Source organism: Histoplasma capsulatum, genomic scaffold (genome assembly GCF_000149585.1).
Source record: "Histoplasma capsulatum NAm1 scaffold_8 genomic scaffold, whole genome shotgun sequence".
Taxonomy (NCBI): Eukaryota; Fungi; Ascomycota; class Eurotiomycetes; order Onygenales; family Ajellomycetaceae; genus Histoplasma; species Histoplasma mississippiense.
This window is the reverse complement of record NW_001813975.1, coordinates 1020685-1029623: the sequence shown is the minus strand read 5'-3', so window position 1 is coordinate 1029623 and position 8939 is coordinate 1020685. Positions and strand designations below refer to the sequence as shown.

Sequence of the window (8939 nt, the reverse complement as noted above, 5' to 3'; positions counted from 1 at the left end):
AATTCAAAAGATTTCGCCCTTAAATGGGTTCCGCAATGAGCCCGGAAACACTGGCCTTATATCTTTGGGCGGCTACCTTACATTCTGGGGATGGTTCTATATCATTGTCACACTAGTTCTAGCTGTCCGGAAAAGGGAAGAGAAATCCAACGATCGAGATGGCATCCTCGCCGTCTACAAAAGCATGTGGGGCGTATTGAAGCTGACCAACATTCACACCTTAATAATCGTACACCTCATCGCAAAGATTGGGTTCCAGGCCAACGATGCAGTTACCAGTCTGAAGCTAATTGACCAGGGCTTTGGCCAAGAGAACATGGCACTCGTCGTTCTAATCGATTTTCCCTTCGAAATTGGTCTGGGATACTATGCCGGAAAATGGTCGAACAGATATACGCCAATGAGACTTTGGTGCTGGGCATTTGTTGCCCGCCTATTCGCTGCACTTCTCGCACAGGCAGTTGTCATGGTTTTCCCAAAGGGTGACGGGCCAATTCCTACCTGGTATATCCTGGCTGTTATTGGCGAACATGTCTTCTCCACGTTCATGATGACTGTTATGTTTGTGGCTATTTCCGCCTTCCACGCACGCATCGCTGACCCCGTCATCGGTGGGACTTACATGACCTTACTCGCAACGTGAGTCTCCTACATATTGGTCACCCCTCTAATCCCCGCACATTCACAAAAAACACGGTTTATATGACTAAGCTGATATGTATTGCACAGTGTCTCCAACCTGGGCGGAACTTTCCCCAAATTTTTCATTCTCAAACTGGTCGATCTCTTCACGAACGCAACCTGCATACCGCCCACAGAAACACCTGCGGGCATAAAAGATCCTATCACGGCGCAATTTTCCTGCGCACTCGAAGCAGACAAGCTTCGCTGTGAAGCTGGCAAGGGTGTTTGCCAGGTCTACCGCGACGGGTACTATACTACCAACATTATATGTGTAATTATCGGCACAATTACATTCTTCCTATATATCAGACCGGCTGTTCTCAAGGTGCAACAATTGCCATTACGCGCATGGCGACTTAACGGCAATAATAGGCAGGCATAGAATTTTCTCTGATTTCTCGTTCTCTTTCTTCCCATCTTCTCTTCTTTTCACCAAAAATAAAAAGACTCCTTGTACTCTTTGACTAACTGTTTTAACTGTACACCTTTTTATTCATGTTCGAAAAGCGTAGTTTTTGATCTGAGAGGGATCCTTGGCTCTTTTTTCTCCTCTCCCTTTTGCTGTCTTGTCCTTCAGCATTCCCAAACGTCTCAAATAAACAGTGCATTTTCTCTAGACTGTTCAGTCTGTGTGTACAATACTATCGATATATTTGAAAACTTTTCATATTAAATTCTCTTTATTTTCATTTTTTCATTTTTCATTTTTTCTTTCTCGAAGCCTCAATGTTGTTCTCACACCTCGCAATATCACCTTTTCTATTTCCTTCTAACATGAATAACTAACTAATAGCAGAAAAAGAATGATATGCATAGCTCATCTACTGTGTGGATGATGCAGTACCAGAACGGGCAAAATAGGTCTAGAACAGCAGCGCAGCTCTGATTTTTAGGAGGAAGTTGTCAGATCCATTTCAATTATCATGTTTGAGTGCTTTGAGGGATCTTGAATACAGAGGTCTTCTAGGACAGCATGCAAGGAGAAGTAGCAACACAAAGAGAGGACAATTCTTGACCAAGAAACAGCTCACCGGTCAGCAATAATGTAGAACATGGTCAATGATTTCCACATTATACCTATCAATGTTCATATTATGTGATTAGCTTGCAGTGATGTTCTTTTTTCATGACATTGTATCTTGTGGCAATTGGCCGCAGCATGGCAGGATATCCTTTTCGTAGAGGCCACAAAATATGCAATGTAACTCTCTGGCTGGCTGGCATCAACCTAGCGACAGATCAACAAGAAGGGTCAATTGTGTATGTTTTGCGTTAGGCGTTGGCATTCCCCAATCTTCGCATGGCATCAAACAGCCATTGAAGCATTACACGGTGCCGCTTCTTATCCCAAGGAGTTCTCTCGATTGGCTTTTCGTCCACCCTTCCCACCGGGTTAACATGCTGCTACACAAACATCTACGACCAGCAGAAACAGGATATGTACTTATAGATGCACTGGATTAATTGGCAATGAATCTAACCTACCTAGATCCCGCAGCTGGCCCTGATCAGAGTTACAGAAAGGTGGTGCCGTCCCAGCATTTTACTCCAGCGCTAGTCAACCCATTGTTCTCCTTCATAGGCCAACAATACCATTTGACACAGTTATTCCTGGCGAAAGGATCATATTCCTGGGCGCAAAATTAATTAATCAGACAGAACAAGGTAGATATCGTATATGACAAAAACCACATCCACCCACACACACACAGAGAGAAGAGAGAAGAAAAGAGAAAAATAGAGTTTTATATATAGACACATCACCAGAATAAAAGTATATTCACGGAAATTAAACGCGGAATAAGAAGATAAATAAATCCTTAAGATCACAACATCAGCATCCTCCGCCCTGTTCAGTAACCTCTCTGCCCACAGGAAAACGGAACAATAAGAGCAGTGAAGGGGAAAAAAAGACAATGCAGAAAGGAAAAATTACGTACAAGATCATACTGGGTTGAATAAAGAGAAGTTGAGTGTGAAATGCCCACAAAAGGGAAGCGCACGACTGGAAAAATAAATTTGGCTAAATTGAAATAAGGAGATCAAAGAAAGGGGGAAGGTTCTTCGCTCTGGCCCAGATGATTGTGCTAGGCCTTTGTTATACTAAGTTCATTTTTTTTTGTTGCCTCTTTAAAAAATTAATCTCCCATCACGTCATCATCAATTTCGTCAGGGGCGGGGGTCGGCTCCAAATCCTGATCAGCTTCTCCCATACCAAGCCTATCCTCTTCATCATCGATTAGCTCTCGTGCCACTAAGTCGCCTTCTTCATCTTCCTCTACCCGTGCCATCTCGTCTTCGTCACCATCGTGATCTTCAGCCGTCTCCGTTAATTTCATCTTCCCATTAATTTTCTTCAATCGAGCCCCAGAAGGTCCAGAGCCGTTAATTTCTATCTGTTCGGTTTGCAGTCTCATATTGTCCGTAGCCGAAGCTACTCTCTTCCCACCAGCTTTTCCAACATCAAGAAATGCCACAACTTCCTTATAATTCTGCCCGAGGCGATTCTTGTTCCGCAATAGCTTCTGTTTTAACTTCCCACCTTGACGCCCTGAAACATCAAGTACACCGCCAACGATAGCAAGGACCATCTTGCCCGTGAGTTGGCATAATTTCTGCTCAGCCAACAGCACATTCCGAACTCTGTGGGCAGCTAATATTTCCCGTATTTCCTCATCAGCCTCGTCTTCATCGTCATCACCACCTGATGGACTGGTATTGTTATCCGACGACGAGTCCATGGGCTCGTCATCGTCTGCTATTTCAGCGACTTCCAGCTTCCGTCGAGACTTTTTAGCGAATGTCCGTTCCACTTTGTCGTGCAAACGGGAAATGAGAGCTTGGGTTTCAGGGACGATTTCTTGCGTTAGGCTTTGGATTTGGAGAATAACTTCATCATTCAGTGACGGAACGGTGTTCTTTTTGCCCTGAACTCTTGACCCGGAAGTACGAAGCGTTCCAAACACCGTTTGGAGGTCAAGGAGGGTAAACGTAGCAGATACTCTAAGTTCATCAAGCCCCGAACGTCCTTGGATTGTAGAAGTAAGGATCGCCACAAAGGCATCTCGACGAGCAGAAAGTGAATCGCAAAAATCGGTATCAATGGATGAATCACCTGATGCCAGTGCAGTTCTTATGAAACGTACCTTCCACATAAAATAGATAAGAAGGGTTTTAAAGCTGTTGGTCACAAGATCGAATTCCAACCTCTCAATCTCCTCATCGGAGTCCTCTGCCCGGAGACCCCGTTTGCTCAAGTTGAGAATAATATCAATAGGTGGTTCCGTTGACAGTTTTTGCTTTTTAGACGGAGCACGAGGTTCAGATTCCAAAATGGAACTGCAGTCAGATACACTTGCGAGGTTTGAAATCCGCATCACGGTATTAGACAGAGCGGTAAGAACACTGGCGGAGAGAGAGGGTAATTCCTCCTTGCCTTTGGTTACAGATAGCGTGCGCAAGACTTCAATGGTATCATCCCAGAGCTCTTGCACCTTCGATTCCATGGCTTCTCTGAGTTCGTCAGAAGTGCGCGCATGTAAGAAGGCTATTGTGGCCTCAGCAAGGACAGATTGTTGCGAGTGCGTCAAGAATTGTTTGTTAATATTGCCAATGAGATCCGAATATGCAGCCGCATCCTTCTGAAGATCCTGGATCAAGTTGAGATCGACCAAATGCTCTAACTTCAAAATAGCAGAAGCGGCCTCAGGTGTTGATCCAAACTTATTTAGCAGTTGGGGGATTATCTGAGATAGACTGTGAGCAATAGATTCTTGCCGCTCCTCCATCCTTTCTACCAACAGCTTAGTCTTCCTGCCCTTCTTGTCTGTATCGGATTTGGCGACGTCCATGATATGAAGTTTCACTGCACAGCTTAAAACCTCCAGCAAGATCCCTTCCTGGCCTTCACTTAGTTTGTATAGCTGTTTCATAGTAGTGGCAGAATCGTCGTCAGTCGAAGTCTCTGGGATTTGTGAATGGTCGTAGAGGAGATACCCAGCCAAATGTTCCCATTGTTGGAGCTCTTCGAAATGGGAATATATAGCTTCCGTCGCGAGCACAAATCTCGAATCGACGCGACCAGTAAAACTTGTCCGTGAGATGGAAAGATCTTGGTCAGCTGGAACCTCCGATACTTGGCCATCATACACCTGTAGTACGTCCACTAAACATTTGTATTTTATCCAAGATGGGCGAGGCGTTTCGAAATTGTCTTCGCCATCGTCTTCCATAAATGTTTCGTGTAGTTCTTCCTCTAAACTCTCTGTAAGAGCATCATAGACGTCCTGGATATTCTCAACGAAGAATCTGCCAGCCGCTTTGCGCACACGGGGTACGCTATCGAATACAAGACGCCCAACGCTGTCGATATCATCTGGTTCAAGCAGTCCAGCCTCTCGAATCAAATCCAACAGCTCCACAACGTCGGCGCGGACACCTGGTTCAGCATCTCTAGCAGCCATCTCCACAATGCGTGGACGAAATCGTTCAGTAAATGCACGGAGCCCGGCAATGTTATCTTTATTCTGGTAAAGTCGATGGAGTTGTTTCACCACAGCAGATCTAGTATGAGAGACGGTATCTGAAAGGACCCAGCCCAAATAGCGCAGATATTGACCGTCGAAGAACATTTCTCTATAAGTATTAATCCACACGCCAAGTGCGTTGACGCACTCGGCGCGAATTTTCGGATCGACATCTCTGTAACGATGCACGAATACAGTGTCAAAGGAGTCGCCAAGGTAGCTATCAATCGCTTGTAGCTTCTTCTCTCCTTCTTGAACCTTTGATTGTATGGCATCGGCTCTGCCTTTATTCACCGATTTTTTCCTCTTCTCCGTATCCAATTGCTTCCGAGTATTCGATACAGTTAGAGAGACCTCTCTGGCAACATTGCACAACGTCGTCACAATTGCTAGAGAAATTATCGTGGCGGTATGTCTAAAAGGCCGAATAGGGGCGGACGACATTGACGTTACCCATACTTGGATGTTTTCGACAAGGGCAGAGTCGCTGTACAGGACTGATGAGCTGTGGATAGTTCGGATGAGAGAACTGAAGAAGCTGGTAAGGGTGTACTGGAAAGACTTGAATTTTTTGGATTTCGAAATGAGGGAGTATTCCGTAATGTTCTGTGCTTGGTATTCTTCTTGGAGGTCATTCAATCGACTCGCAACATTATCAACGTCTTCAATATCGTGGTCGTCCACTTTCAAATCAGTTCCAGTACATCTCAGGATAAAATTAACCAAATCGGTCATCCCTTTGATATTGTGCTGCTCGTACTTCGTAAGCCACTCTGCAGCAACAGCATCAGTAGTGTGACCTCGGGCGAAAACCTCAGCTAAAGGATAAAACGGGTCAGCAAAATAGAGAATACAAGTGAGGCGATTGGGTCCAGTTGTCCCTACCGTAAAGGCCATCCTCCTCAGCAAAATCACTTGGCCTTGTGCGCGGTTTTTTGAACTTCGATATTGGCCGATTTCCGTTGACAGCAGGGCGGAGAGTAAGCTCAGTCGTGAGGCCGTTGGTAATTTTTGGTTTCTTGGCTGTCCGCTTCGTGGGAGGCTTCCGGGGCTTTTTGGATTCCTTCGACGCCTTCTTCATCTTCTGAGCGGCCGCCTTCTTTCGCGCCGCCTTCCTGAGTTCCTTCAGTTCTTCTTCGTCGGGTACATCGCTCTCACTGTCTTCCTGTTCGTCTTCCTCCTCATCCTCCTCATCCTCCTCATCCTCCTCCTCTTCTTCCCGTTCTTCTACGGCCTCAGCCCCGCCTTCTCCTCCATCCGACGCGTCGTTCTCGTCCTCATCCCCGTCTTCCCTGCTGTGCGGCGCGCTTCCGCTTGGTCGTTCTGCCACCCTGCGATGGGCGACTCGAGGTATAGGCAGTCGACGAAAAGAGTTCAGGTTTCCGCTTCGCCCGCCCTGACTTTCTTCTGCTACTCGTATCTGCGCTCGACGACCTGGCATTTTCGCCGGGATCCGTAAGTGAGCTCGAGTCGCGCTCATCACCCTGAGCGGACGCATTCATCTTGTATTCTATGCGACGTCAGAATTGCTTCCCTCTGATCTAGTAACCAGTATGGTCGGTTGCGTATTTGCGCGGGGGTCTCTGTGTTTGCAGGAATCACACAGGGACGCGACTTGGTAGCATCGATATGGCCTGCCAGCGTGTAACGTGTCAAGGGCCAGGTGTCAGCAGTGAGAGAGTAAACGTAGTCCTTTACAAACAGGGGACAGGGCACAGATGGCGGGCAATGGTCTGGGTTGGGGAGATATCAAATCAAGCGTTGATAGTCAATGGTGGAGAGAAGCCGCAAGTTCGATTTCTGGTAAACGCGACGCTGAGAGATTGACCACGGCATTTCCCTTTTTGGGAACGTCCTGAGGGTGGTATGACGCTAGTGTATGGTATGGTAAGTTGCCTTACCTAAGGCAACTTCAACCTCAACGGGTTAAGTAACCACTGCAACTGCAACCGCATCAAAAGGATCGGCCCTTCAGGTGGGATCACACAACTAGTGGATATGTATGTATAATGGGCAATTTTCAACAGGAACCCATTCAATTCTGGTTGGGGTGCCCCTCGAGGTCGCAATATTCGACAACACGCTGCACAAAAGGACGGCTGGGCAATATCCGTCAAACAAATTGGGATAATCTCATGGTTGCATTCCCAGGGACATGTGGATGCGCCTTTCCGTCGGCATGCCTTGCCAGGTCGACTAGCGGCTTTCATTATGTCGCCGGCAAACGCGCCCTACTACATCATGGAGCTGATTTAAAGTACTGGTATAGTTAAATCAACTGGGTTGAATTTGTTGTATATATATATGTCCAAAGCATGGTCCATTTTTACCGTCAAAATGAATCCACTCCAAAATCGTCACTACTACTATATTTCTAGCAGCAGCAATTCAGCTACCAAAAAATTCAGAGCCTTCAGAATGGGGCTACTACCTAAGGAACCCGTCTATGTGACGTTTCCAACCACTCTTTCGTCGATGGAGAGCAGTCGGCTGCTTATTCGCCCTATCGTCGACACTGACTTGCCGGCGCTATTCGCGATCCGTTCGCGGCCAGAAGTGGCAGCGTACAAGTGGGCAATGATTCTTCCCCTCCGGGTTGTACAGCATGTAAACTGATACAACTACTCTTTACAATTGCTAATTCGTAACATCAAACAGCCACCCGAAAGAACCATTCAAGTCACTTGAGCAAACGCGTGAATGGTTGATGTTCAAGATTTACAAAGACGGCCCTCCAGATGTCGTGGGCCGTTCTTTCAATTTTGCTATCCTGGACAAGTCAATTCCTGATACCCAAGAGCAACTGATTGGCTACGTCAGTGTCAATATGGTCGTCCCATGTCCGGAAATTGGATACTCGCTTCTTCCCGAATCGTGGGGGAACGGTTACGCGACCGAGGCATTGCAGATGATGCTGAAAATTTGGTGGGATCTTCCGAGGCGGAATGATACTGAGAGTCGTGGTGGTGACGGTAGTGATGGCAAGCGTGCGGATAAAGTATATGCCATTTGTAAGGCAGGGAATCATGCGAGCAGAAAAGTGCTAACAAAGGCCGGGTTCGAGATCGCGGAGGAAATCACCTATGAAGGCGATGATCTTCTTCTATTCGCTACAGAAAGGCCCAAAGCATAGGGAATAACTCGCAACATGCTTGTGGCTATGGAAAACCTTGGCCGGGTGGTGTTGAAGAACTTGTTTGACTCAGGATATATAGCTTACTCGCCCCGATCTCAGCCAGGAATTGGTGGGATTTCCGCTGCCGATCTGTAAGACCTCACTTGTTATATTACCAAAGCCAGGAATGAATTTTAACAACTTATAACTTCTAGTGTATTGTAAACAATCGATCAAGTCTGGCAACGTTGAACGAATCATGAAAATGGGCCGCTCCCTTTGTCAGATCCCCTTGGGGCTCGTGACTTGGTAAGGAAGCAAGTTGGTCCTGAATAGGATACTAGAGCATTTATCAATGATTGAAACGTACGGAGTATATAATATCTATTTTTATGGAGAATTGTATAGAAACAATAAAGGCAATAATAAAAACAGAGGCAGTCAAACATTCAGGTGATGAAAGTTTGTAGATTTGATTAACTTAATGATAGTTGTTACGAAATCGCAGCTATGTTTCATTTGACCCTGCGGGGTTATACACAGCGGGGGGAATTTTTCCTTAAAGAGCCAGTGTCAAGACACATCTTTTCCCCCCTATGGGCTGGGGGAGCCAC

At 46.2% G+C, this 8939-nt stretch overlaps 3 protein-coding genes across 3 annotated transcripts in view; 2 read left to right on the top strand and 1 right to left on the bottom strand.

The window, feature by feature from the left end:
* HCAG_07275 (conserved hypothetical protein) overlaps positions 1 to 1066 on the top strand; it is a gene marked incomplete at both ends in the record, with an annotated part of 3142 nt that extends 2076 nt beyond the window's left edge. The window contains 2 exons of the mRNA XM_001537803.1: positions 117 to 639; positions 730 to 1066. Coding sequence (XP_001537853.1) covers positions 117 to 639; positions 730 to 1066 — 860 coding nt within the window. The remainder of the gene's footprint in view (positions 1 to 116; positions 640 to 729) is intronic.
* A 1756-nt stretch (positions 1067 to 2822) lies between these two features.
* On the bottom strand, positions 2823 to 6651 carry HCAG_07274 (predicted protein; the record flags this gene model as incomplete). Its single annotated transcript, XM_001537802.1, has 2 exons — positions 2823 to 6028; positions 6096 to 6651. 2 exons carry the CDS (start codon positions 6649 to 6651, stop codon positions 2823 to 2825), a joined length of 3762 nt encoding a protein of 1253 aa, XP_001537852.1.
* A 977-nt stretch (positions 6652 to 7628) lies between these two features.
* Positions 7629 to 8343, top strand: HCAG_07273 (predicted protein; the record flags this gene model as incomplete). The annotated part of the gene is made up of 2 exons (XM_001537801.1): positions 7629 to 7780; positions 7869 to 8343. The coding sequence occupies 2 exons, from the start codon at positions 7629 to 7631 to the stop codon at positions 8341 to 8343; spliced, it is 627 nt and encodes a 208-aa protein (XP_001537851.1).
* Positions 8344 to 8939: the final 596 nt, after the last annotated feature.